General features: G+C 48.3%; 8 protein-coding genes across 8 annotated transcripts; 2 read left to right on the forward strand and 6 right to left on the reverse strand.

The window, feature by feature from the left end:
- Window positions 1-1,316: 1,316 nt before the first annotated feature.
- BHQ10_000569 (uncharacterized protein) lies at window positions 1,317-1,777 on the reverse strand (the record flags this gene model as incomplete). The annotated part of the gene is made up of 2 exons (XM_040878192.1): window positions 1,317-1,657; window positions 1,711-1,777. 2 exons carry the CDS (start codon window positions 1,775-1,777, stop codon window positions 1,317-1,319), a joined length of 408 nt encoding a protein of 135 aa, XP_040729074.1.
- Window positions 1,778-4,396: 2,619 nt separating this feature from the next.
- BHQ10_000570 (uncharacterized protein) lies at window positions 4,397-6,328 on the reverse strand (the record flags this gene model as incomplete). The annotated part of the gene is made up of 1 exon (XM_040878204.1): window positions 4,397-6,328. One exon carries the CDS (start codon window positions 6,326-6,328, stop codon window positions 4,397-4,399), a length of 1,932 nt encoding a protein of 643 aa, XP_040729075.1.
- A 1,617-nt stretch (window positions 6,329-7,945) lies between these two features.
- On the reverse strand, window positions 7,946-10,053 carry BHQ10_000571 (uncharacterized protein; the record flags this gene model as incomplete). The annotated part of the gene is made up of 2 exons (XM_040878215.1): window positions 7,946-9,854; window positions 9,905-10,053. 2 exons carry the CDS (start codon window positions 10,051-10,053, stop codon window positions 7,946-7,948), a joined length of 2,058 nt encoding a protein of 685 aa, XP_040729076.1.
- A 2,008-nt stretch (window positions 10,054-12,061) lies between these two features.
- BHQ10_000572 (uncharacterized protein) lies at window positions 12,062-12,494 on the reverse strand (the record flags this gene model as incomplete). Its single annotated transcript, XM_040878226.1, has 2 exons — window positions 12,062-12,237; window positions 12,293-12,494. 2 exons carry the CDS (start codon window positions 12,492-12,494, stop codon window positions 12,062-12,064), a joined length of 378 nt encoding a protein of 125 aa, XP_040729077.1.
- Window positions 12,495-13,254: 760 nt separating this feature from the next.
- Window positions 13,255-13,680, forward strand: BHQ10_000573 (uncharacterized protein; the record flags this gene model as incomplete). The annotated part of the gene is made up of 3 exons (XM_040878237.1): window positions 13,255-13,334; window positions 13,390-13,536; window positions 13,596-13,680. 3 exons carry the CDS (start codon window positions 13,255-13,257, stop codon window positions 13,678-13,680), a joined length of 312 nt encoding a protein of 103 aa, XP_040729078.1.
- Window positions 13,681-14,346: 666 nt separating this feature from the next.
- BHQ10_000574 (uncharacterized protein) lies at window positions 14,347-15,532 on the forward strand (the record flags this gene model as incomplete). The annotated part of the gene is made up of 4 exons (XM_040878248.1): window positions 14,347-14,363; window positions 14,410-14,615; window positions 14,669-14,983; window positions 15,042-15,532. The coding sequence occupies 4 exons, from the start codon at window positions 14,347-14,349 to the stop codon at window positions 15,530-15,532; spliced, it is 1,029 nt and encodes a 342-aa protein (XP_040729079.1).
- Window positions 15,533-15,887: 355 nt separating this feature from the next.
- On the reverse strand, window positions 15,888-17,426 carry BHQ10_000575 (uncharacterized protein; the record flags this gene model as incomplete). Its single annotated transcript, XM_040878259.1, has 2 exons — window positions 15,888-16,819; window positions 17,000-17,426. 2 exons carry the CDS (start codon window positions 17,424-17,426, stop codon window positions 15,888-15,890), a joined length of 1,359 nt encoding a protein of 452 aa, XP_040729080.1.
- A 1,528-nt stretch (window positions 17,427-18,954) lies between these two features.
- Window positions 18,955-27,030, reverse strand: BHQ10_000576 (uncharacterized protein; the record flags this gene model as incomplete). The annotated part of the gene is made up of 9 exons (XM_040878270.1): window positions 18,955-19,607; window positions 19,661-21,817; window positions 21,870-23,907; window positions 24,792-24,863; window positions 24,926-25,039; window positions 25,098-26,168; window positions 26,244-26,510; window positions 26,582-26,850; window positions 26,937-27,030. 9 exons carry the CDS (start codon window positions 27,028-27,030, stop codon window positions 18,955-18,957), a joined length of 6,735 nt encoding a protein of 2,244 aa, XP_040729081.1.
- Window positions 27,031-27,823: the final 793 nt, after the last annotated feature.

Genomic DNA, 27,823 nt, shown 5'->3' on the forward strand with positions numbered 1-27,823 from the left:
TGGAGGCTCCAATGTATCATCGGCTGAGCATGCGATTGACTGCTCAACGAGGAGCGAATTAGTTTCCTTTCTCGAGGTTTCCGATTAAGTGATCTTACCTGTGCAAGGTAGGAGAAGCAATGCAAGTAATGTACATCAGAGACGTCAGAATCATCTGAGTTACCGTGCTGATGCGCATGTTGGACTTGTGCTTCAAGAGGCATGTCGCTACCCGAAACTCGGCCTTCTAATTCTTGCATCTTGTTTCGCAGCACTTGCAAACAATGCAACCCATGAAACATGCTAACACCCCAGGGCTCCTGAGGAAAGGAGGCATTTTCTGGCTTGAGGAATATGTAACCATCACCAGCATAAAGATCGTCCCATTTCTGGTCACCTGCGACGCTCATGTCCTCCAAATCCTCGACTTCGCGAAAGACAATACCGGCTTTGCCTTTTTGACCCAAGCCTACAATCGCGTCTTGAAGCTCTTGTTTATCTGCTTGGAGGGTCTCATGACCCGAAGTGACGCTTTGGGGAGAAGCATTGGAGAATAACTTGCAATTGGCTGGCGAGAGCACGGATAGATAGATGTCAACAGTCACAATAAGGATGAGGATGCTGAATGTGCTGAGCAGAAGAAAATGAGACGGCTTGTTATTCAATAGGCTTACTTTCTGAGCCATCTTAATTCCTGTTGTCATGTTTTGCATGAAAAAATTATTGAGCAGGATAGAGAGGCTGGGTGAGTGCTGCTGTTTTATGAAAGAAACGTTTGTAGCACAGACTGTGGAACCTTTTTCTTAAAAGGAATACGCCCAACCCAGTCGCAATCCGTCAATAGTCGGATATAGGAGCAACGAGATTCTTTGTTTATTGGATACCTGCCTGAAGGCTAATGCTAGTCCAATTTCTACGCGCTTGTATACATATGTTCGATACGCATCAAGGGGAGCTGTTAGCTTGAATCTACAAAATTGAATTACAGCCTCGCTTTAGTTGACAATACGGTTAATTTTAAGCTGTCTAGCCGTTCGCATTGTCTAGCTAGCTTCTAAGTACATAGTATTCAACTATCAACAAGACTTGGCAATCTCAAATGACTTTGCCCTGCACGTTCTGCAGCAATATCAAAAACAATTTGCAAAAACAAAAGTATTCCACCACTAACTCATGTGTATTCCAACTGCTAGCGACGTGACATAATCACACTTGCCATTTCGGCAATGTCTCAGTCATCAACCGGAGCCTCCGGAGTTAAGAAGTTGACAGATGAGCTCGGATCGCGCTTTACACACGCGCAGAAGGTTGTCCAGGTCGGTCAACTGGCTCTGGGTCTAGAATGGAATTACGTCGATGTCATGACGTTTCTCAACTGTCTCTGCACCTGGTGTAGGAGGACGGTGATAGATGTAAAACCGTTTATCGAGATCAGCTGTCTCCTCAGCACCAGAAGTGGGAGCGTCGGGGATCCAGAAGTTGACAGGTGAATTAGGGTCGCGCTTGACAGGTGCGTCATCAGGCCCAGCTGTCTCCTCAGCATCACCAGCGGGAGCGCCGGGGATATAGAAGTGGACAAGTGAGTTAGGGTCGCGCTTGACAGCGTCACCAGGTCGGTGATTCTCGTCAATCGGTTGTGGGCTTAGAATCCAGTCAGGGGTTGTGACAGAGTCACGAGCTGAATTGTACGTCATTAATTACTTTCAGTCAGTTCCAGGTAGCAGGACATACCAGTCTTGGTTGGTAGAGCAACAGCAGCAATCGCCAGCAGAGTGGCAACAATGGTCTTGGTCAGCATCTTGAAGGTGACTGAGGGCCTATAAAGTGGAGTGAGTTATAGGCTTAGATTCATATGTAAGTTTGGGCGAGTTGTACCTAGTTGGGTGGATGATCTTATGTAGTTTCTGAGAAAGCTAATGTCGAAACGAAAAAGCCCCTTCGTCCGGCCACGAGCAGAGCCCTTTTATAACCAGAGACGTAAGTCGAAGAAGTGAGGGTATTTTTACGCGTTACATGGCGAGGTAGACATTATGCTACTCCAAAGGCCAGGACTAGATCACAGGACACCGCTTCTTGTTCGAGCAACGAGAAAGGTATCACATATAGTACTTTACATCAAAGAACGACGACCCTACATGATGCATATATCCGGAAATCTCACGCTCACGCAAATGGTTGGCGTAATTCTTGAGTCATTGGTCTTTAATAAATCAAAGCGAACATTCGAGACCGCGCGCTCTATGTACAGGGCGTTGTTTGATAGAAAGCCTCGCTAATATAGTCAATAGGAGGAAATGGGATAATTTATTCACTTCTCTTTCATGCATGACGAGATTGCATGAGTGACCTACTGCAAGTCTAAGGCACTCATGTTTGATTGACTCCGGGTACATCATACACACCTTAAAAGAGGGACAATGAATTACCTCAAATTAGGTAGACCAAGTCTCGTTGCTCCTTTGTGCACAAAGAAGTAGTATAACTAAAGGTTTAGCCATAACGAATACCGTGTTGAATATTCCCCGAGATCGACAGCCGTCTTTGTTTCCCTTCCAAATTTGCCGCCGTGGCCGTACAGCCTTCAGATAGAAGAAAAACGTATGGATTGTGTGTGGTGCCATTTTGAATGGATTGGACAAGATGACCCCAGGTATCAACGTCCGTCCAATATTCTCCGACTGGCGAGTCAGTCATGAGACGAAACCTTTAAGCAGAGTCTCTGGCCACCTAAGCTCGATGAGTTGAACAAAGTGCGACAACTCGTTTCTCATCGGTCACATCACTAACGACCCCGTTCCCACACTTCTCATTTCTTCAAATTTCCAACTATCATATTGTTCCTAATAGCGTACCAGACTTCGTTTCCGTTGACTATCAAGAATGGCTTTTGAGAGAACGCGGAAACTCTTCAACAAGGGCTATAATCAGGCTTTGGAGACTACCACGGCTCATAGTGAATCTGGTTTAGAGGATGAGTAGGGTCTGCTATCAAGAGAAAAGAGTTGTGACTGCTCATTGAAGCGGAATAAGACGGTACGCTCGTCGGCTCTATACACAAGCCAAAAATTGCAGCGATATGCTGACGTGTATCCAGGCCCCGTTACTAAAGATATCGACACGACTCCTCGCCTTGTCATTGCCCACGGAAGCCTTGACTGGCCTTCTGTATACCGGCAACCGCCCGGTCCGGAGGTTGACGAAGCATGGAGCGATATATCGTACAATAGTAAGTCTACTCCAGTAAGAAAATTCCACGACGTGAAATTCTGATCCTGTCACCTAAGTGGGCGTATTCGCTCTTCCAGAAGAAATCGCTCTAGAAGCCGGGTTGCATGAAGGCGACGTCCGCATTCCGGCTGGATATGAAGGGAGTGGTGATTACATGGCGTCTCTTGAGGTGGCGCATCAACTGCACTGTGTGGTGTGTTTAAAAATTTTTTACTTTCAGCTGAGTTGACTGTTTGTGTCAACAATGTTTGAAGAGAAGACTAGAGAAAATTGCCATAACGGGAAGGATATACCCTTCTCGGAAGCGCAAAGCCCTAATCGTTCCCGATCCCTGACAATTAATCCAAATCCAAGATACCTCATACTTCGCTCCATTCAGCTACTGACTCCGAAAAAAAAAAAAATCAGAACTTTCTCCGTAAAGCCATCTGGTTCAACTACCCACACTACAAAACCATCCGCAACGAATTTCGCGACCCTCAGCCCGTCCTCGAAATGCATCTATACCACTGCCTCGAAACTTTGCGACAATCGATAATGTGCAACGCCGACCCCGGCGTGGTAGGCTACAAATACGTTCGGGGCCGCGAACGAAGACCGTACCCGGATTTTAGTACGCCGCACAAATGTAGGGATTGGAGAGGTATGATCGATTGGCTTATAGGCATAGAGTAGCGGGGCATCCGGAGGAGATGGATTTTGTGCCGGGGAGGGAGGGGATTGTCTATGATGATGAGCCTTGAATTTTTATCTATATACTGTAATATATCTATATAGGGATTGGAGGTGTATGATCGATTGGGCTTATAGGCATAGAGTGGCGGGGCATCCGGAGGAGGKGGTCTATAAGCATGCCCAAAGGTCCCTGGCGGATACGCCGTATAGGGGCGAGATTAATGCCTAGAATTATATACTATCAGAAACTCTCAGGGGTTGAGCCCCTAGGCCTAGGGTCCAGGGCCTTGCCCGAGCTCGTGTCTGTAATGACCCACAAGGTAATGTTGCATATAGACGTTAAATATGAAAAATAATAAGCTATTCTTTATCTTAACGTAACCTACTAATAGAGAATTTTAGAAAACGGCCAATTAGCGGGAACGATCAGCTGGACGATCTCAATCTTCATATAAAGGCGGATGGTATCAAATAGCGCTGCAGTACATATAGCTAAAGCTACGACTCTATTCATTTAGCAGCCAGGTGGAACCGAATACTCGTTAACATTATCCTCGGCGGCGCCAAACCCCAGTCCCCTACTAGCAAAAGATCGCCAGAGTGAGCAATAGTTCTCCCCATTATATCTGTTCTGGTCGGCTTGTATAATGGCATCGCGTGCAGTAATGAAGGTGGGTTCGCAGGGCTGTATGGACAAGCCGTCCACAACCAAATGCATATACACAACATTACCGCTATCTCCGGTTGAGTCGGTTAGGAAACTAGAACTCCAGCCACGGTTGTCCACCAGGGATGCTAAAACGTTGTGCAGCATATTCGCCCATACTTCTCCAATGTCATCACGCGCTGCTGAGGGTGGCCCGTCCGTGTAAGTCAACGGGTTGACACTGCTATCTCGTGAGTATGGATAATGTCGTATTCCAACGGTATTGTTCATCACATAGTTGCCCAGAGTAAAGTCCGGTACAGTGTCTGATTGTTCAACCCAATCCGCTACAGCATCTCCCCAACCAACCAGCAAGCCCGACGATATTGAACTGGCGAGGCATGATGCGGTTCCTCCACCGGTGAGGCGATTTGCCATACCTTGTGCGTATGAGCTGGTAATTAGGTCGTTTTCCAATGCACTATCACGGTCTGGACTAGTGTAATCAAAGAGGGAAAGCTGCATTTCGCCATTTTGCCCATCTGGTGGTGCGTAGAAATTGACATTATTGGTACCATGATTGTCCTGTACCGAAATAGTGACGCGGTCGTTTTCCTGCCCTCCCTTCCCAAAATTATCGTCTTGGAAGTTGAATGTTGCTTCAGTAAAGCCGTAGATATAGAAAATATCATGCAAGGTATTCACAACATAGAATGCGTTCGTTATGGCCGCGCCGAGATTCTGTGGTGTCGCTGGTGATGCAGTCTCATCGTAGTCATATGCAAAGACATTGAGGCTAGTTTCAACTGCCACATTCGTTTGAGCTCCATTGAATGCCAATACATTGTTTCCGGAGGTATTATTCGAGTAAACCCATCCATTGGGACTCGATACAGTTTCTGGGTCCACGACGAACTCAAATCCGTATGTAGGGTCCTTCCTCGTAACAGGCACCACTTGGTAGGATAACCGCTTCTGCAGAGTGTTGCGGGTGGAAGACTTAGCATCAGATCCCCTTCCAAATACTCGTATCATTTTGTCCGCTAGCAACTCAATGTCTCCCGTTGCTGTATTAACTCTTGCATTCCAGCGGTGATTTGCCTGCCGGAGAGTCATATCCCATACGTGAGCCAAGGTGCTGTCTGATCGTTGCATGATTGACTGTTGTGCCTTAGCTGCACCATCTTCAGCCAGAGCCGTAGGAATATTCTCAATGACGAGCGTTGGAGCATGAGCTTCATCAGAGGACAGCGTAGAAATGCGCAAATTTTGGAGTACATTGTCGTCAACTTCTGCATTGAGGTGCTCGCTCAACGTCATCAATGCAGATTTCAACGAGGCATATTGGTCAGAGCGAGTTGTCAAGCTCCGCCTACTCGAGCGTACTATTTTGCGCAGCTCATGAGTTGGTGCGAAGGCATGGGAGGACGATATAACCCTTCCATACTTGTCGATGTTAATGTTGGTGAGACTATTGATCACGTCGAGCCCGTCAGAGGTCTGACGTACGTAGACATGGCTGATCCCAGTGTCTTTATTAGTGTAAGCATCTGTAATTTTGACATTTTCAGGCCGGATCCCGTGGCTGTTCTGCAGATAAGCCAAGGCGATGCTGTGCGACTCATCCGTGTTGTCGATTGCGCGGCGCCTAGATGGCCTGACTTCAAGGGGTGCATCGTAGATTTGGAAGTGGGCGGTAGGGTACGGCTCGCGAATCTCTAGCAGACTATCACCGCTCTTCAAACCGGCAACACGTATGTCCGCAAAGCAAGCAACTAAAAGTACTGTGGCGAAAAACATTTTGGTTTGCCGTTTTTCGCTTGCTCAATAACCTTTGCTGGATAGTTTTACATGCCATGTGTGCTTGAGCAGTGGATCTTATAGCCCATCCGCTGCTTCTGCCAGGCTAAGAACACAACCGCCCGAATTTGTTTTCTGAGTATGCGAGTTGTCAGCGGGGCGTGGGCACTATTGACTACTACGTACTGATAATCGCAGCATTTTTCGAAGCCGAAGTAGGATTGATTGGGTGGCGAGACAGAGGTTTTGTTGAGTTTGTTTAAAGTTCAATACTTATTTTTGTTATGCAAGCTACTGAAATTATTCAAATTCGGCCACGCTACCTAACGAATCAGAACTGTCACAATCGTTAGAGACCATCGATAGAGTTCGTAAATAGAAAAACAAATATGTTAACTAGGACAGGGTAGGATAAGGCAGATGCTCCCAACAAGCATGTCTGCAGATCATCCGCCAACAAATCCAAACCCTTCTGATCTGTCGCAGTCTGGTCTTCTTGTGTGCTACTTCTTCTATTCCTAAAGTATTGAGGTGCCTACTTTACAAGGTAGAAGGCCTGACAGTGAGATTGAGACAAGTCTGTTCTCGAGCATGCATCCCGAAGCATTGCATTTAACATATAATCTTCCTAAGGCAACTCCGGGCTCTCGTTAAGCGCTATCAATGATTTAGAATTCCATGCGGGGACAACTCATCACCTGGCCTACAGCTCCGAAAACAGTGATCTTTTTGGCATAGACAGAATGTAGCCAGGAGGACGAGCTAACTGGATTGGAACAAGGGATGACAGGAGACCCTTTTATTACTTGGGGGTGGGACAAAAAGTACAAGCAGTTCTCAATTGAGATGATTGCTTGATGCAAGGGTTTATACAATTGGTTGCAAGACCAGTGTCCCTTTTTGTTCTTCTACTTTATAGTGATGCGAGTGCTGTTAAGACTCAAGACAGTTCTGATGCTAATTAACAACGATGGATTTTGTGCTGGGGACGGAGGAGATTGTTTAAGATGATGAGCCTTATCTATATAGGTATTCCTGATACTTACACAGACTCATTTACTTAGCAGTGGATCAATAAACATACCTAGGTAATTTACTGGGTTATTTCTGGAGTCCAAACTTCGTGTTTTGAGCAAAGATTTTGTGAGTCATCGTCCACGACAACATCAACTCTACGCTTACTCTGATTTATCCTATCGCTAGGAGACTGAATTATAAACTCTTTCTATGGTCTAGACCTCAATCCTTTGTTTCTGCTAGACTGTATAAGCGATGTAGAACAATGCTAGGAGGGTGCAGTCTTCGTGAGCGGTTAGAGTTAAAAACATAGTGTATCAAGCAACTATTGCATCAAGACAAAGTCTAGGTTACTGCTCAAATTTGAAAAATCATCCTTTGTCTTGAGGGGTGTTGTGAGGGGCGATCGATTACTTTATTTCCCAAATTATCAAGAGTGCGTCCAGGTTGTGGGTCAGTATAAATGGTGCTAAATCTTGTCTAAGTTTCAAAGGTTCAAAAGTATCAATATATTCCAATAAAAGTATCTAGAAGAAATAAAGGGTATAAGAAATCAATGTCCAATGCAAGTAATCTAATAATTCCACCATTTTGTTCATTCTAAATGAATAAAACAAAACCAGCGACGGCTGCGATGAAGCCGACAGCCGAAGGTGTTATCCTGCTACCTGCGCCAGTGAAAGCGGGGCTCACGCCGGTTGTGGTGACACTACCTTTACCAGGCAGTGAGCTTGATGGTTTAGCACTAGCAGGGCTGGAGGTAGTGGAAGGAGCCACAGGAACAAGACCACCTGTTGAGTAGATACCAGTGCGTACAGGGCTAACTGCTGTGCTAACACCAGTCTGTGAAGTTCCTGGAGCAGAGACAGCAAGCGCAGGTAAGATTGTGGTCTCCGAGCCTGAAGCCGGGCTGCTTCCAGATACAAGAGCAGTGCCGGTCGCCTTTGCTGGGGAGGTAGAAGTTTCAACTGGTACCACAACGACAACAGTTGTTGGGCTAGGAGCGCAACCACTGGTGCAAAGTTTGGTGGTGGTTGTGAAGGCAGGAGCAATGCTGCTTGAGGTCACATCGGCAGGACAGTAGGTGACAGTTTGTGTGATTGTCTTGGTTGTGTAACCAGTCGGGCAAACATCGACGTATGATGTGACAATAACCGTGGTGGTAGTCAACTTGGAAGAAGCGGGGCTGACTGCTTGAACGGAGGGAGCAGGGCTGGTGAAAGAGGTCACTGTCACAGTGCTCTTGGAGGAGCAAGGACTGGTTGTCGGCACGACGGGAGCACTGCTAGTAGGAGCAACCACAGAAGTCACAGTAACGGTGCTCTTGGATGAACAAGAGGTCTTGGCTGGCGAGATGCGAGCGCCGCTTCCAACGATACCTGAGCTGGAGCCGGCGCTGTTACCTGAACCTGAACCCGATCCCGATCCCGAACCAGAGCCAGAGCCGGTGCCTGCACCCGAGCTAGGCGCGACTGGTCGGCTGCTAGGTTTGCCTGAGGGGGATAAACGGGCAGGACTGCTTGTAGGCAAGGCAGATCCGGTCGACGTGGGAGCCGTAGTGGGAGCCGAGGTGGGAGCTGATGTAGGAGCCGATGTAGGAGCTGAGGTGGGAGCTGAGGTGGGAATTGTAGCTGGAACTGTGGAGGTCGCAGCTGTGGAGGTGGCGGCTGTTGTCGGAGCCACAGACGAGACGGCGGCATTACCCTTCTGATAAAGAGCAACAGACACAATTTCCCAGTAAGCCTCAGTGAAAGCAGATGGGTTGGCTCCAACGTAAGCTTCGCAAGACTTAATAGCGGTGAGACCATCGGTCAATGAGCAGGAAGCAGCATAACTGTAGCCGGCCCAGTCACCACAGAAATCAGTGTTGAAAATAATTTGCTGAGCTGTGAAGTCTTTCTCAAAGTCGCAGGAACCCTGGAAGACTGCCATTGGAGTCCCAAAAGAGGATGTGTCAGGGTGGCCAGAGGCAATACAGCCGGGGATGTTGGCACGAGAGAAGAACCAGACTTTGATGGCATCAGAAGTCACCTCCACGGCGTAAACACCACCATTCAAGTTATTGAAATCGTCTCCATAGCTGCCGTCGGTTCCCTGGACAGTACAGCCACCAGAACCAACAGAAGTTGAGCAAGCAGTCGCAGTCAAATCGCCAGTGAGTTCAGAAGCTGTTGTCGAGATGTCACATGAGTCCAGCGTATGCAGGGCTACCTGAGTATTCTTCTGTTTATTGATTCCCTCGATAATATCAATCTCGCCATCTGCTGGCCAGTTGGCGCCGGTCGTCCAAAAGGCAGGCCAGACACCACAAGCATTTCCAGGCATGTGGGCAATGTCCGCAATGAGAAGGCCCTGGTCGAATTGGATGTCGGACATGACACGGGTTGAAGGTCGACCACCGGTAGTGTATGTGTTGGTATGGTCAACCCCGAGGTAGACGTTTCCATTGGACTGAATCTTGGCAAGGCCAGCCGTATGGGCGGCATCATAGTCCAAATACTGGACGAATCTAATACATCATCAGCATCGATCAGTCAACACATATCGAGGTCTACATACCCGCCAGTTGGGTCGGGATCGGAGTAGAAAGAGAAGTTTTGGAAGAAGTTGGTCTCGTCGAATTTGTGGAGCAGATTGTAGCTGCTGGTTGCAACGGCCGGCGATGCAAGCAAAGCGAGCGTCGCCATTTTAAGGAGAGGCGACGGCATAGTGAGAATACGCAGAACGATCCTGCGGTCTGGTGCTATCTCTGTTGTTGAGTGAAGATGAAAAGTGAAAGAAAGAATTGTCCCGTATCGAGAACAGCCAGATGTTAACAAATCGAGAGGGAGTTCAAGCCCAACGGATTGTTCAAACGAATGAATGTGTCAATAACGATTATTTTTGAATGAATGAATGATTGTTGTTATTGACCGGAATGTTGGTGGTGTAGAAACCGGGATCGAAGCGTCACAAGCAGAAAGGAATGACTGCTTGACAACTAACAAACGAGGTATGTCTATCTACGAAACGAGACGGAAGAGGGAAAGGAAACAGAAACGAGTCTAAATAACCGGCGTCCAGCGTGTGGTTATATGAGAAAAGAAGTTTTAGGGAAAACGAGAGAGAAATTTTATGCGACGACAGTTTCATAGATGCTCGGCTTGGATGTTCGATATTGTCTCGGCGTGGTCGCCTAAGTGCTCCCTGGCCGGCGCCATCTCAGCGCCAGGGTCCGCAGTGGAGCTTGTCCATGGTACCTCAGTGCCGAACCGTGTCTGGCGAGGTCTTTTTGACTCGCTGGGCTCTAGCCAGTCGTGGGAGTGGTGGACAGAGGAGGTGTACAAACAGAAGAAACGATAAGCAGTGGGTGGACCAAGCAGACTAGGCCAGGGACTCGGCGCTAAAACGGGGASGAGCCAATCACGGGATCTCTGTACCTGCCAACGCTGCCCTTCTGAAACGGCAAGCGCCACACCATCGCAGCTTCTGTAACAGTTTGGATGATTGAGTTACAGAAACTGCGAGGGGTCTTCTCTCCTGCTCTTCTGTCTCTCGTCTGCACAAACAATACGTACTACGTATTGACACTTCCTCCTCTCTCCTCAATGACTCACCACACAACAATAGCAACCATGATTGAGAATGCTATTTTATCAATGCCTTATTACATTCCAGCCCGGTTCTTGGCTCCGTAGGAGAGTCTGTACAACGAATTCCGACACGTGTATTTTGCTGCCCGTTTGATTCAAACATGCCGGTACCGAGCGAGTCTAGAACAGGTCAACAGGATCAACAAAGCAATGCATTCGACGATTTCGGCCATGCCCCTGCGCCATTTCACCGCCACAACGCCATCGCCCAGGAACAGGCCACTTCCCATTCGGTGACTTTTGTCCGGTCCATCTATTGGTAGAGTGTATGTGCAACCACACTCGATCAGCACTCTTTCGACGGTGGTTTTGTTGTACAAACGCCCAGCGAGTTACACCTCACCAGTCAATCTATCATGCGTAATTTGCCCAACTGGCAACTCGATAATTGCTTTTGTTGTCGAGTTCTCGAATCACAAGTTCGCAACAGTCTCAGCACCCAATGTAAGGGACAGGTCTTGGCCTCCCTCTTGGCTTCGGGTAAAAATTCCGCCTCAAGCCACAGCATATAGCTCACAATAGTACGGACGCCGCAGAGGAGTTCGTGCTGGCCAGTACGACATCGGAGGTCGGAGTGAACAAAAGGATACTGATAGCAGCCTGACATGCACCGAGAAGTGAGGGGAACCGGAACTCCGGGACATCCCCCTATTCACATTTCAGCCTCATGGTTGGATGACTCTAATCGCTATACAAATTATACATGAGAGATAATTCTCGAACCAAAATTTCTGACGTTCTCTGGCCAACATTTTCCTCAGCAAGGGATATCCTCACTGGAGCCAAGAGTCGCGCTGCACAATACCAACCTTCCACAATGTTCCTGAACAATATTTATTATGGATTAACTCGTGTTAGATGTATGGTCCGTGACAACACTAGCCATGAGGGCTTGTAAATGGCTGTTGGTAAAATGTCTCAGAAGGGATAACTACCCGAGGAAAGAGCGCCCGCAGTAAATGAGTCTACTCGGCTACTATGAGTGTATACCACAAAAACTGAATTGAGCTATCGTATATCATACAATTACACCAAACATAGTACTAATCAAAACATTCAAAACAGACGGTAACATAGCCTAGCATTACTCAACTGCTCGACCTGTGGCAGATCGACCGTCCTGTCCTTGACTGACTTCGGCAGGGAGGTCATCCTCGTCAGGACCCTCATTGTATGCGTTTCTCGTGCGTGGCTTGGCGTGTCGCAATCTGTCTCCTCCGAGGATGTTGGACTGATCGATTGCTTCGCGTTCGTCTTGTGCTGTCAATCATTAGCATCGTTCATCCAAAACAGGATTAGTCTAGCAGAGGCATACCCAACTGCTGGTCCGAGTTGGAGTAGGGTGGTTGCATCGGATCATCAATGTCGGCTTCATCGTTCTGGACGGGCACGACGTTTCTCAGGTTGGGGTTTGTCTCGCCGACGTACGAGTTGTCGACCTCGCCGCCTGGAACGGGTGAAGCATCGTTCTCTCTTTCGTAGAGATCCTCAGCCTCGCGTTCTTCACGGTTGCTCATGGTGATTGAATGTCTTTTGGTTTGAAATAGTTAGGTTTGAGATATGGTAATGGTAGGTTGCGAAGACAAGCGATAGTTATGGGCCGGAAATATTTAACCCATATCAAGAAACTGGCCTCCCTATTTATGCTTGTTCTGTGGCTGCAAACGGTGCCATCTATTACATCCCTGGTGGCGATGAGAATGACACTTTCCTTGAATTCTTGAATTTTTTGAAGTCATATTGTGGTTTGTATGTCATGGTCGTGTCGTCATGTCTGGATTTGCCTAAACAGGCAACTGAGGATCCTCTCGGGAAGGCCTCGAGCTTCCGAAATGCTGATCTTGTCGCGCTGCCTTGCTGGGGGATAGCTATAGTGGATACGGCATCTGAGATCGATGGTTCATCCCCCGATCTGTGATTCTCGATCGCTGAGTTTAAATCTTAGTCTCAACAACATGTTTCACCTTCATCGCACTACAACACTCAACATGCCTGCCTACATCATCCCAAGAATAACCACAAAATCAATTCACTTGAACTTGAAATGGCAAAGGCGATCCAGCCCTTACAAGGTAATGACCTCGTTTCGATGATCTGGCCACTTCGCTCATCACTCGTCATGTACCATGTGGCACTTTCGGTCTGGCCACCATAGCACTTTTATGGCATACTTCATGTCGAAAATCTCTGAATCATCTAACGAATTTCCCCACTTCTTACCCTATACCTCGTATAACCCAGTCAATTGCTAGTCAGTCTAGAAGAAAGAATCGCATAATGTCGACTCCATTCCAAGACCTCGATCCAGCCGGCGTTTCGCCCGAGGATCGCGTGAATGCGCTTCGAGGCTACAAGGCGTATGCTCCTCTTTTCCTGGTCGGCGATGATGTCGATAGGTACTGATCAGACAAGTACAACGAACAATCCCCGCGTCTCGGAAGAAGCGAAACAGCATGCCCGCGAAATGATTGATGCTCTCGGCGGCGATCAGCCGCGCGCCGAGATGAAGCAGTTCGATCGCGAGAAGGATCAGACCCGTGTCGCGGGAGGATTGAAAGCGTATGGTTTTTGTCGTCTTGGAAGATGATCGTCATGACGATATGCTAATTGTGATGCAGAGCAACTCAGAACCCCCGAAATTCGGAAGCGGGCAAGGGCCGAGCACAGGAGAAGCTCCAACAGATGGGCGGGCCTTCTGAGTAGTCCAATGCCTTGTTTTCTTTGTACATAGTATTGTTTATGGTGGTTATGTGATATGTCAACAGATTTCCGTATAGAATAGATGTTAGAATGTCATGATTCATGAATTTCCCCCCACGTATCAGTTGACCCCTCACATAACCCCCACTCATCTCCGTCTGCCAAAGTCGACGCTTGCAGTGCTGTAGATACATACTTGGTACTAAATATTCTCGAATTGATCTTCCTTGAAACGACTTCTTTCAAGGTATTTCTCCGATCGGAGATATACGGTCTAGGGAGAGCAGTGAGACATGGTCGATAGCTTCAGCAGCTTCAAGGTTGAGAACATTCGAACTCTGGAATATATATCTCAACCTCCCCGGGTTAGACCTCACATGTAATACCAGAGACATACATATATTCTACCAATCACCTATGTAGATGTTTCATTCAATTTGGCCAACGATTGGATATGCACCAGCATGATTACATACTACATCGATGTAGAGTGTCAGGGCTAGGCATGAAGGATAAATGTTTTGCCAACCCCACACGATGACTTCATTTCAAATGTTGGGCTCGTCAGATTATTAATTGTTGAGTATACCACATAACTTATGTATTTCTTTCAATTGCAATAGTATTGTGCGAACTAAGAATTAAACATCAACCGACCCTTCCTTCAAAATGACCAAAATCTTCCTGTAAGACCACTCCCGGATTGCACAACCAGTACTAACAACCAACCAGAACCGGCGCAACAGGCTACATCGGCGGCGAAGCGCTGTACGCCATCCACAAAAAACACCCCGACTTTTCATTCTCGGTCCTGGTGCGCGACGCCAGCAAGAACGACACCATCAAAGCCGCATTCCCTAGTGTGCGGATTGTGAATGGCGCCCTCGATGATTTCGAGTTATTGAAGAAGGAGGCTGCTGATGCCGATATTGTCGTTCGTATGTCCCCTCATCCCCCCTTTATCGTGGAAGGACGGTGTTGATGAATGCAGACACGGCCGATGCTTCCGACCATGTCGTCGCCGCGCAAGCAATCGCCGCGGGCCTCGCAGAGGGCCACTCCGCCTCTAAACCAGGCTACTGGCTGCATACCGGCGGCACCGGTATCCTGACCTTCCGCGACTCCGACCGCAAAGTATTCGGTGAATACGACGATAAGATCTACGACGACTGGGATGGTGTTGATGAATTGACGCATTTGCCTGATCATGCGTTCCATCGAAATGTGGATCAGATTGTGTTAGAGGCTGGGACGAAGAATGGGGATAGAGTTAAGACGGCATTGCTGTGTCCGCCTACAATTTACGGTATCCCATATTCCTCCTTGTTCTTAGACATGTATGATGTATGATGCTGATGAGATAGGCCCTGGACGAGGCCCCATCAACCAAAAATCGCGCCAAGTCTACGCCCTCGCCAGCATGACGCTCCAAATCAAAAAGGCCCCTCTACTCGGCGCCGGGAAATCCGTCTGGAACAACGTTCACATCCATGATTTGGGAAATCTATTCGTCCTTCTGACCGAAGCAGCCATCGCTGGCCGCCACGACAACGGCCTCTGGGGCACCGATGGATACTATCTCGTCGAAAACGGCGAGCACGTCTGGGGTGATGTCTCACGCTCCATTGCCGAGATTGCAGCCAAGGAAGGCTACATCCCTGCACCGACTGTTGAGACGGTCGACGTCGAGACTTGCGAGAAATTTGCGGGTTATCAGGCTCTGAGCTGGGGCATGAATTCCCGCGGAAAGGCGAGGAGGGCGGCCAAGTTGTTGGGTTGGAAGCCCGTGGCGCCGAGTTTGGAGGAAGAGTTGCCGGGGATTGTGAAGTTGGAGTATAACGATTTGAAGAAATGAGCTCCTTCCTATGGTACCTCTTGGTAAGGGAAATAGGTGATGATTGATTGGTTTCAATTTCTAATCTAATGTACAGCTTGACTTGAAAGGAAGTAGGAAATGTGCAGTCTAGAACGCTAACTTGTACATGAAGCAATGAAAAGTGAAATACATGAAAATCTGGCAATCTAGAAGTAAGAAAAATATGAATCCAAAAGACAGTCTAGACTGAAAATCAAGTGGTGTAATCGAAGGTGAAAGAAGGTCATGAGTCCTATCCAAGACTGTTAGAAGCGGTATTATCTCGTGTGGGGAGATACTCACATTGATCATCGTTGAGCTCGACGAGGGAAGAATTCGCAGTTCTATGAGTCTATTAGAAAAGATACGACAAAGGAAAGGGCATACTTGCGTTCAATTCCTCATCGAGCTGAAATGTAGCACCGAGCGACGATGTAGTTGATGCCACCTTCGACTGGGGGGAGCCCGACGCAGACCGTCTAGGATCGCTGCCTGCAGGAATCTGCACCGAAAGAGATGTACCATCTAGTCCACGGCGTCTACGAAGTCCCTGTACTGGATTGAGCGTAACAGGTGGAGGTGAAACCAAAGGCTGGTAGATCGATGTAGTAGTAAGATGGCCAGAGGCAGATGGTCCCACACTCGTGGACATGGACAGAGAAATAGTCGTGCTGGCGTCACCGGCAAGATGGTTTGCGTCCAAGGGCTGATATGGATCTCCAAGGTCAAGAAACGAGATGTCAGAGTTGCTGCGCTGACGGCGACGAAGATTCTGATTCTGGCCCGCGATGTGCTCAGGGAACGGGAGTGGTGGTGCAGGAGGTGAAACCTCCTTCACATTCCTGTTGCGCCGCCTGAAGTGAAGATAGTCCCCGTAAGCATCACGCACTGTGGGAACTTTGTAGAATGCAGATAGAGATGGCTTGGGAGGGCGTTGTGGTGGAGATCCTGGTAGGATTATGGGTGAAGGCACATCTGTGTAGTCGGCATAGGGCTTGAGGACACTGTACTCCTTCTCCCAGTTGCCTAGCATGACCGTAACCGGTTCCCAGCGCATACCATGTGTGGGCTTGTCGTTTTGCGGATCATCCTGAGCGTGGACATCTGATGATAAACGGCGGTCGAGGTCTAGGCCAGACAGGTCATGGCCTTTGCCTTTGTCAAGGTGCTTAGTGTTGGTGACGCGTGAGGACCTAGATGGGTCCGGACTCGTGTGAGGAGATGGCATCGTGAGATCTTGTGCTGATACCTCGGATCTATCAGTGGGACGATCAAAACGCGGGGAATCTAACGATTTGAGTGACAATAATGAAAAATCTGATACGATGCTCAGTTGGATGCACAAATCACGATGCAAGACAGTGTAGACACAGGTGTGTTTACTTATCCACGACTGTTCAGGGTGATGAAAATGAAGAAAAAGATGTGGAGGACGTGAAATAAACAGCAATAAGTAAACAAACTTACCCTCATTGTTTTGTCCACCTGTTGATGGGAATTCCCTTCCACCTTCATCACCAATGAAACTGAAGCTCACGACCGTCCCCCCAGTTGATGTAACAGATTCCATGGAACACACCCTCTCTGGACTAAGACAGTAGCAAAAACTGTTATTATCCTCTTCCTGCTCGGTATTGTCGCTGTCTTCCTCTTCATCCCACAAACTATTCCAACTCGCTGCTACCTGGGCGTCGTCTTCCGTGATAAGACCGGTCACTGCTTGGACTTGTTGTGGCTGGCCACTTTCTGCTTCCAGATAAAGAGGGTTCTGCTCCAGAAAGATCTCTTGGGCTTCTCGTCCTGTCTGCCATCGATGATAGAAAAGATCCAGAGTTTCATTGTAGTGGTTTGTCGCTGTCCAACCGTAGATAGGGTATTCGTAATCAGTGTCCATAGGAAGATGTTGATTTGATAGGTTGATAATCGACAAGGTAAAAGAAGGAGAAAAAGGATTGTGGGTAGCGATTGACAGGGCTTGCCCAGTCTGTTTGTCACTACGCCTGGGTTGTGAGGCTCACATTCAACAAAAGCATTAACATGCCAATTCACAACGGATCTTCCAATCACACACGTTAGACTGCCACAACAAAGGGTGGAAACCAGACAAAATAGTAGATATGAGACATGGATATACGGGAGAAGGACAGATTCAAACAATATAGCATTTCAATCGACTTGGAAGCGTTTGCCTGGCTGTTTGATTTCGTGGTAAAGCAGCAATAAGTAAGTCCTATCGGCTCSMTAGTAAAAARTCCAAAACGGGAGGCAGTGCTGGCTAAATAGCATGAGAGAAGGCTTTGGAAGATTCGCCAGGCAGGATGATACTAGCCTTTTAATTTTGAAAAGAGCCTCTACCTTACATCCTGACAAGAGCATGTCATACAATCGGAACAGTTCTATTCAGCATGACTGTGGTCTCTGGGCTTCCAGGTCATGGACAGAGATTCTGTCGTAAAGAAGAAGCAAGTCCAGTGACTGGTAGAGTGACTTGCAGGTGTACACAGTACAACTGTTGGCACTTGAGGCACAAGGCACAAGGCACAATACAAAGTGCCAATACTAGAAAGTACATGCATGACCCCAACTCAAGGCCATGCATGACTCTTATTCAAATTTCCCTCTCGTTCTACTCCTGCTCGCTTGATCAAGCAACCTGAGCCGCCACCGGGTACCTAAAATTAGGGCAAACCTACATACAGACCACAGATCTCACACCAAATCAGCAAATAGACAAAAACCGGGATTATCTCCACTCATCGGCAGTGAATGCCAGATCCCCGTATCAGAGCAGCCTACACTAAACTTCCAAAAGAAGTAGAGTCATTCGGCGTGGATGGTGTGGTTGGTCGAAGAGGTCAGGTGGATATCAGGCGGTGCACTGAAAAAAGCAAACTAGGGCAGAGTCTATACCCCATGAGCCTCACGAGTCAGATGCCCGCGCTTCTTCTTGCTCTTATGCAGGGGTCATGTCGCTGTCTGACGTCAAATGTCTTGTTTTTACTTCTCGAATAAATTCTGCTGATCGGTCGCAAATATTTTTACTTGTCAATTCGGCCTGTTACGATCGGGGTCATGTCGTTTAGGTCGTCATTACGTAGGGCTGACTCAGAGGATCGATTTTGTTTGCCGCTCAGCTGCGGATACTCGCATGAATAATAGATCTTGCATGATCTTGACAACGAGATTGACTACTTTCGTGTAGAATATTTACGAGTAGTGCGGTGCACCGCCACAGATCGCACCGCCACACTAGCTGTGCCCTAATTCTAGCCAGTACATCTAGACTGATGGGAGGAATCTGAGTATAGTATGGTATGCATATGAATCTATGAACTAACTATGCAGGTAATGCACAAGCAATCATATAGTGACTTTTCTACATGCAGAGCAAACAATAAGCAAGCTGAGATTGACCGGCTCACTCAGACAACCCGGTCATCTTCATTTACACGTAATTCGACGACCGGCAGATCCTCGTCCCCATCGCTGACAGTGCCGATATCATCAATCACAGAATGGAATTTGGCAGTTTCATCCGCATCCCCATTGAAATGCTGCTCGAGGTCGCTCATATCACCTCCGCCCACAGCTTTGTTGCTATCATTATCGTCATCGTCGTCAAAAAGCCCATCGTCGTCATCCGACACCATAGGCCCCGTGATATTGTCAAAAGACCAAGCAGGTTGGTCCATAATAGAGAAATTGGAAGAGCTATGTTGATGTTTCGATTCATAAGGCGGTAATTCTTCTTCGTTATCGCTGGAATCAACCTCCACGCTCCTCACTCGGAGCCCGGCTTGCGAACCACCAACTCCCGCTTGGTGAGCTGCTCCGGCTCCGGCTAAGGCGCTCGTAGACCCATTGCGGGAGGAGTCGACGAGGCGCCTGCCTTCCCCCGACGGCGATGTGGCGCGTGAGTCGTCTTCATTGTCGGAGTTGGCCCGAGTTGAGGCTTCGGTAATTTCTTGCAATAGTTGGCCTCCAAGCGGGCGATCTGATCGTCGGCGATAGAACAGAAGATATGCAGCTGTCGACACAACTTTGGCAGGATTGATGGCCTTTGACACGTGGGAGTCTGATGCATTCGTTAGTTACTTTGGCTTCGAACCAGAACAAGCAGTTACATACCGTTATATTCATTCCACTCGTTTGTCAAGAAGTTCTTGGCATAAGCAGTATAATGGCCCCCACCAAGACCACCGTAATGATTATCAACCGCGAAAAGATCATAGATCTGACTCTCGCCTGGTTCGGCGGATGCGACACGTCCATTCAGATCGAGTCCTTCAATAGGAAAGTCAACCAATTCGTCAATCTTGTCCCTGAAACCTCGACTAGCACTGAATCGCTTAAGATGAACGACTAGAATATCTGGTGTCTTCCAAAGCTCGAATTTCTTGCTAGCCCGACGATGCTCTTTACAACGTGGGCAATACCATGCATCATTTTCAGACAGAATTTCCTCCCGACCGAACTCGTCAAGGCACTGATCTAACGAGAGGCCCTTCTTTCTGCGATTCGCCCGCTGTGCGCGTTTAGCAGCGAGTTCTGGATCAGGTAGATGCTCCACGTTTGTCCACGTTGGCGCGCCACGCAGTTCGTTGCGGTCTTTTTGGTCAGCACCGAAAAGTCCGTCATGGTTGGTCTCCGTCCAATCAAGCACGATACCCTCACCAGGACGAATGTAGTAAACTGGCTCCTCTTTTCGAGTTGTCTCCGTCAATCGCTTAGAAACCGTATTGATTTCGTCCTCAGAGTCGCTGGAGTCGCCATTTGCCAATTTACCAAATTCGGTCGAGGACCCGCTGGTTCGGGAGGGCCTCTTGTCATCCACACTGCGTATAGTATTGATTTCGTCTTCACTGCTAACTGGACTGTCGGGGCTCTCTTTCGTTTCAACTTTGCGGGGTTTCGGCTTCGGCTTAGGCCTTGGTTTCGGAGCTCGTGAGGAAATGAGTGGGTAATTTGTATGGTCGTCAACTGATGAGAAACCCAGAGGAATGACCTCATGTCTTGATCTCACATATCCCATCTCAAAGAGGTTTCGGAAACGCATGGGAGGTGACTTTTTGGTCTCTGGTTTGGATGAATCATCAGGCAGTTCCTTTCCATCGCTAGCATCCTCCATGGAAACGTCAACGAGCCCTTCTTCACCCTCTACAGATGCAGCTTTGATCTTCGAGTCGGAGTCGTCGTCATCCTCATTCATTATCACAGCGTCAGAATCGGTGTTGTCGTCTTGTGTGATTTCCTCGACACCGGCGCTTTCGTGAAGGAAATCACGAGTAGTCAACGTCGCCACCTCCAGCAGAACCTTACGCAAGATAGCATCATAGTCCTGAGCTTCTTCTCGTGACAGAACAATAAACGATGGAGCGCCAAAATTTTGTTTTGATCCGATCCGACCCGTTGATCTTTGAACACGATTAAAAACCGGTACAAGAAGGCGATCTGCTCGAGGAGAGTCGATTTTTGGAACATCCTCGTGATCGCTGTTGAAGGACATTGAGTAAGATGACTTCTTGGGACGGTCTGGATTGTAATTGGTCGGCACAGTCTCGACTTCAAAGATACCTATATCATCTGATCCGGTAATGTTGCTATCGGCAATGGTACTGGTATTGTCGAACAGCCGATAGAATTTGTTCTTATAAACTTCTGCCATGATAAGTCTCGATGGGTCTGTGCCCGCCTTTTGTGCCACGAGCTCCTTTAATGCTTTGATGCTCGCGTTCTTATCAATCTCAACATCGATAAGCACTGGAGGTTTGTGAAGAGGGAAGTAGAATATATCCTTTGTCCACAGGTTCTCAACAGGAAGCTGTAGCGTAAGGTTGTTGAATGGATCAAAGATGATGCTGACTTTGTCACACACTGGACAATGTAGGGTTGATTTGTACATTCCTGCAAACAAATCCGTGATAACCGAGTCGTTGCGAGCCTTGTAAATTTCCCAGCATCTGTCGGCAAATGCTTTCAATGCGGCCGGATCATGTACCATCTCATCGGTAGAGTCTGGCTTTTCGATGTATGGCTTCTTTTGGATGCGATTAAGATCCTCTTGCAAACCATCGAGAAGGAAGAGGACGAACTCCTGAGAGTCCTGCTGGCCATATCCAGAGAATGCAGGTCCATAACGACCAATGGTATGTTTGAAGTGTTTAGGAGAAAAGGAAGCTGGACTGTCATCGTAAACAGCGTGCAGCAAGTTGGCGTACGCTTTTGCAACATCGCCATTGTGTGAAAGAGGATTGCTTGGGTTGAGATCTTTCTTGTAATAATCATCTGCAAGGCTGAGTTAGTATGCTAAAATAGCCATCTGAAAGTTCAAACGCACTCAAAAAGTATAATGTCAGTTCTTCCACGCTGCGAACGCATTGTAATGCCGATGCCATGTAGCACGTATTTCCAAGGTTCGTGAATCCCGTATTGCCTTTCGGCCGGCCGTCCTTCTTGCGTCCGCGGATTGGCTCTGAAACTGGGGTTGTCCGACCACTGGTGGTAGTAACGGCTTTAGATTTCACTTTGTTAGCACCAGGTCTAGTAGCACTAGGTATAGCAAGACGATTCAATGTCGATCTCGAGGCATCTGAAACCCATTCACCACCTCCAGGGCCCCCAATTTGCTCTTCCAGAACTACAACGGCGTTATCACCGAGCCCGAAATGGTCGACTGTCGAGTTGCCGTTGTATTTTTCATTGTTCGTTTGATCTTTAGCATCCTCAATCAACTCGCGGTGCGTATCTGAGAGAGATGAAAAGGTGTTGACATCTAGCACGAGACTGTTTCCAGCGTTGGCCACCAAGGTAGCTCCGGGAGCAGGTGAGTTGCTTCTTGAATGCGCGGGCGTAATAACGCCGGACGTCTGGGTACTACTAAGACCGTCCAGGACTCTCCACACCCGAACCTTGGTTGCCATATCAATATGGGCAAGCTCTTTCGCCTTTTTCAGCCACTTTTGAAAATTGGTCTGTCTGCTTGCGAGAAATCTGACAGGTGCTGCGCTCTTGTCCCTCAGTGCATGGTGAGACATGCCACCAGCAGATCCCGGCAGCTTATGGACGGTGTAGATTGGCGGAGAAATCTCATACTGAATGTTGGTAGCGTCGCCCTCGCTGGTGTTGTGTGCATAACGAACAATGGCCGGTGACTGTTCGGCCAATCCGTACCATTTCATAATCAGATCCCACGCAGCTTGAGGAACGATCTCGAAATCTTCGTTCATCTGCAAACCGGGGCGTAAGGGCACAAATGGCTCTCCTGCTTCATCCTGAAAAGTGAGGGAAGGATCCGTGTCGAGAATGATGTCCGTGTTATCCACCGGTCCGATCTCTCCTTCAGCGAACTTTTTGTCGATAGCTTTGAGTACACGCTCCTTTGAACTACGAGCCAATACTCTGTTCAACCAGTTGTATGACAAGACGAATCCCTTTTGTTTATCTTCTGGTAACTTCTGGGCCAACTCTAGGACTTGCTGAACCTGTTCGTCGATAGGTGGGAGCTCCGAACTAGAAGCAGAATCGTGGATCTTGGCACCTTCCTTTGTTGCGGAAGAGCTTTTATATGTCGACATACTGGAAGGCGTGGGATAGACCGGATCGGAATCGTTGTTATTGCTGCTGTCAACTGCATCTGCCATTTCCGCATCCTCATTAGCTCCAATCATGTCCACCGAGGTAGCTCTTCTCTGAGCTGGACGCGAGTCGCTCTCTTCCATCTGGTGGTCTGTATTGTCCATTTCAACGTCCTCTTGGGATCGTTCGTCCTGGTTCATCTGAGACATGCGACGCTTCACGCCGGGAGACGAGGAGCGCACTTCACGTTGTTGATCCTTTTCTGAACTGGACATATCGGTCGCAGGGTCACTGTCCAGCGTGAGCCCTGCGTAGGCCGCCGACGGAGATACTGCGTGCTCTGGAGTGGGAGCACGGGCACTGGCGGTTCGGGAGTTAGCGACACCGAGAACTTCTTCCTGGAGATGCGCGGGGATATAGCGTGGTGACGAGCCCGAGGATCGGGGCTTGTTGGATGGTGCCAGGGCCGCCGTCGACCGGGATGATGGTGGGAGGTGTGGTGGCAAGGAAGGAGGCGCGGATGAGGTGGAGGTTGCCAGGGAAGGAGAGGGCGAGGGAGAAGACGAGCCAAATTGCTTCTGGCGATGAGCGGAGGTTTTCTGTATATTATTATAATTATTTGAAACCGAATCGTTGGATTTCCGGTGTTGGTGGTGAGGTTCTTTCGTCGGCTGGCCGTGACGTCTTTCCTCCGAATCAGCGTGCCTGGCCCCCGAGCCACTCGAGGAGGGCGCCTTTGGATGGCGGCGAGGCTCTTCAACGACTTTGCGACGCTTGGTGGACGACGTCGTGGCGGTGAGCTGCTCACGTCTAGTGGCAGCTCCAAGGTAATGAGTGTATAGGAAAAAGACGATAAGATGGGGAAGAGAGGAGAATCTAACAAATGCAAAAAGTCCGAGAAAAAAAAAGGCTGTGAGGGGATGGAGCAATCAGTGAAAAATTATTAATGTGGAGAGAGCCAGAAGTAACAAGACTCTAGGAAGGACTAAGATCCGCCGCCGCCAACCAAAACGAGAAGGGATGAGAAGAGTTCCATGAAATAATAGACCAAAATGAAGAAAGAGAAGGTCAAGAATAACGAATAATATTAAGATAGAATTTTGAACACTGCGTCCTGCAAGCTATTTTTGGTTTTCTCAATGTAGTCGTTTGTCCAGCAAACGCTTTGTACACGGTCAGTTAGTTAACTACTTAAACTAACTTATTTGGTGACATGACTAATCAGTGAGTTGTGATGGAAGGAGCCTCGAGATGTCCAATGTAGAATAAAAATGATCAAGTGACTACTCGATAAGTATCATCCGGACCGTCTGATTGACCCTATCATTGCTGTGTCGAGATATTGTGGAGTTGAGAAGGTGGCGAGACAAAGTCAGCAATTTTTTCGCTTTCTACCTGGGTAAGGTAAACGGTAAGGTGGTAAGGGATCAAGGTTAAATACACCGGGGTCACTAGATCTTCCAAGCGATAAAGATCGTCCCTGAATGGAAAGAGTGGGACGGAACTGGCTGGGCGCATTGAAACATAAGACCAAGTTTGGTATAGGAAACGAGCAAATAATAACTACAGTATTGTAGGCATGGTCTCATTAGAAAGATACATACACATACGCCTCCACTTCTGTACAGCAAACAATGCAAGGATACTTCCGATCCACCATCTATCGCGCAACGATCTTATCAACCTCGTCTTTGGCTTCCGTCCACGTCTCGAGGTTCTTCCGCGCCCAGTCCAAGTGACAGCGAGCATAGGCGACCTGTGTAGGAAAATCACGTTAATTGGTGCTCTTGACTATAATGTCCTTTGAGAAAGAGTTACCATATATCGGCGGAGATCCTCCTCCTTGTCCTTCTGGAATCGCTTGAGATCTTGTAGCACGCCCGCACTTGCATCTTTAACGTCTGTCTCGGAGACTCGGAGAGCTTGTTCCAGCTAACGTAGAACCTTCATTAGATATAACTTATGTGTCAAAAGGAATGATATTATTTACCTGGACCAAACTTTCCTTGGTCTTTCCCATTTGATCTCGGCGCGTTCGCTCAGGATCAACATCCGCAAATCCATGAATAGCATGACTGATACGACCAAATAGCTTATTTGTGACAAAGTTTCCACTCGGGCTCTTGCGGTGAGCAGGTGGCACATCCCGGTACGGGTTGGCCTGGCTTGGAGACCCTTGAGGGGAGATATCACCATGGGTGGGCGGAAAATCAGAGTCGATAGAGGTTGTGTCTTCAGAAGTCCGAGATGTATCGTGCTCGCCTTGCCCACTGCTCGTCGCCGAAGAAGCAGATGCCGACCTAGATGACCTAGTCGCCGTCGATGTAGAGTTTGCCTGATTCAAATACTGATCGATACGTTTTGCTTCCTGCTCACTTCGTTCCAGAGACTCAAGCAAAGCTTTCTTTTTCGCAAGCTCATCTCTTGTCATTTCCTCCTGCACCCGTTTAAGCACTCGGTATCGTAACACGCTACGAACAACGCTTGCAAACTGGGCACTTTCCCGCATGGGTTCCGCAAAGTTAGCTCCCAACGCGGCAGAGAGCTCTTCTGTTTCGATATAAGATGTGTCGGCAGCTTGACCGATGCGCTCAATAGCCGCGGCGACGGTAGGGGACTGTTCTGATAGTGAAAATCCGTTGTAGCGGGCGCCGAGTTCCATTAAATCAGCAGACAGCGAAGACAAGTGTGATAAAGTGCGGCGATTGACTTTCTCAATGTTTCCCTGCAGCAACAGCTCAAGCTCCCGTGTCGATGCTTCGAAATTAATAAAGTATGGATCGAGGTCTTGTTCACTGAGCGTCTTGGATGTCGGGGGGAAGCGGCCTAGTACCTGTACACCCGGCGTCGAGTGCGCAGCTGTTGATGGTGTTTGAGAGTACTCGGACGGTGAAGCAGGTGTACCGCTAGCACTTGTTGTTGATGAAGATCTCAGTTTTGCCGATGCTGAAGGGACAGGAAGCCAGGCGTGGGCCGGAGTTGGATTTGCTGGATCTAAGGGCGGAGCTTTCAGGTTGTTCTTTGGGACTGATGATGCAGGGTGGGAATGCAAAACCTCGCTCTGTACTGATCAGCCTTGTTTTTTCTTGAACACGGACTAAGGTCTTGCGACAAAAGTGCAACAAAAGATACTCACCCAGCTAACATTAGGATCCAGAAAGCGCCACCAGACGCCATCTTCGCGCACTTCCTTCATCTTTCGACATCGATTCAGGAACACACCCAACATGCGTTTTCGAAGTTCAATTATGGCACTATCCTCTTTCGCTTTGGTCGGCTTCGCAGCATAGTCGGCCATTGTATGTTTCTCGGGTATCGGTGGAATCACAAGGGTTGGATGTAGACTGACAAGCGTCTGTCTTAACGAAGCAAATTCCGAATATCGTCGCCGTACCTCCAAGTCCTATACAAATACGACAGGAAGTCCAGTCAGCCAACGCAAATATTCTCCAAATAGTTACTGTTGTAACTCACCCCCGTACGAATGGTATAAACGATGTATCCGCCTCCTCCTTCATGGTTCTTGCCAGCATCCGTGATCAATATAGGCATTTCGGGGTTCTCATAGAGTATCTGCTCAATGCGACTATCGTACACGCCCTTCTTGCGACCGGACGGCTGCGGCTGGCGAATCTCAAAATCATTGTCGTCCTCATCTTCGCTATCGGTCAAGCGCGATACATAGTCTGGTGGTTGGGTCGAGACGGGCGACGAGGGTTCGGAGGTGTCGTGATCATAGGGAGCTTCAAGTTGAGAGAGCCTCAATTAGAAGAGCGTTACGACGTCATTGGCCCGCATGGCCGAGGGAAGAAGAAAGAAGTAAACTTACGAGGAGAAACGGCACCGGAGTGCAGTGAATCAGATAGATGGCCGTCTGGGCGATCAAAGGCGCCGTAGGGATTGTTATCCTCGTCGTTCCACATGATCGCGATGTTTTGTTTTGTTCTGTTGAGCGTGGTTGGAGAAGTGCGGGTTCGATTGACCGGAAGGAGGTGGGCAGGTGCTTTAGCTTCCCGAGCTTAAGCCGCCAGATAATAAGACAACGACAACAACAATAACTAAATCCAAGGAGGACAGCACTCTAATCCGCTGATGCAGGGGCAAATTGATGGAACGAGTCGTCTTCAGATTCAACTGGAAATAGAATCCATAGAAGCTGATGTTGGATCGGAAGGGCTGGCGACGAGCGGGAAAGTAGATTGTCTGGATCGACTGTGCTTGACAAAGGAAATCGCCGCCTTCAAAGAACAACCGAGAAGCGCCAGGTAGAGCGTGCCCCAAGGTGGTGGGATCTAGACGAAAGCCGTGTGCTGAATTATTGACTCGGTAATTGACTCAGAAAGAAGTTGCTATTGCGCGATGGTTGTTGTTGCTGTCTTCGCGGGGTTGTCTACCTGTTGTTGCTGAAGCCGGGAGGAGCGTTTGGAGGGAAGGTGTTGTGGTGGCCTGAGCCTTCAGGTGTCGAGTACTACCTAGCAATCGCCGACTAGATTTCTGCCTGAGCACTAAGGCATAACTAGGGCACCACTTTCCGTATTAGGAGATTCTTGGATCGCAGAACAAAGAAGACTATTTGGAGAAAGAAAGGAAAGGAAAGAAATAGTCTGTGTTCGTGACTAAACCTAGATCAATTACCAAGCAACAATAGGTATCAAGAAAAAGCAAAAGCAAACACCCACCCCAAAGGAAAAGACAAAGAAAGAGATGGCCGACATA

This window comes from Talaromyces amestolkiae, assembly GCF_001896365.1.
Source record: "Talaromyces amestolkiae strain CIB chromosome Unknown scaffold1.1, whole genome shotgun sequence".
In the NCBI taxonomy this organism is placed as follows: domain Eukaryota; kingdom Fungi; phylum Ascomycota; class Eurotiomycetes; order Eurotiales; family Trichocomaceae; genus Talaromyces; species Talaromyces amestolkiae.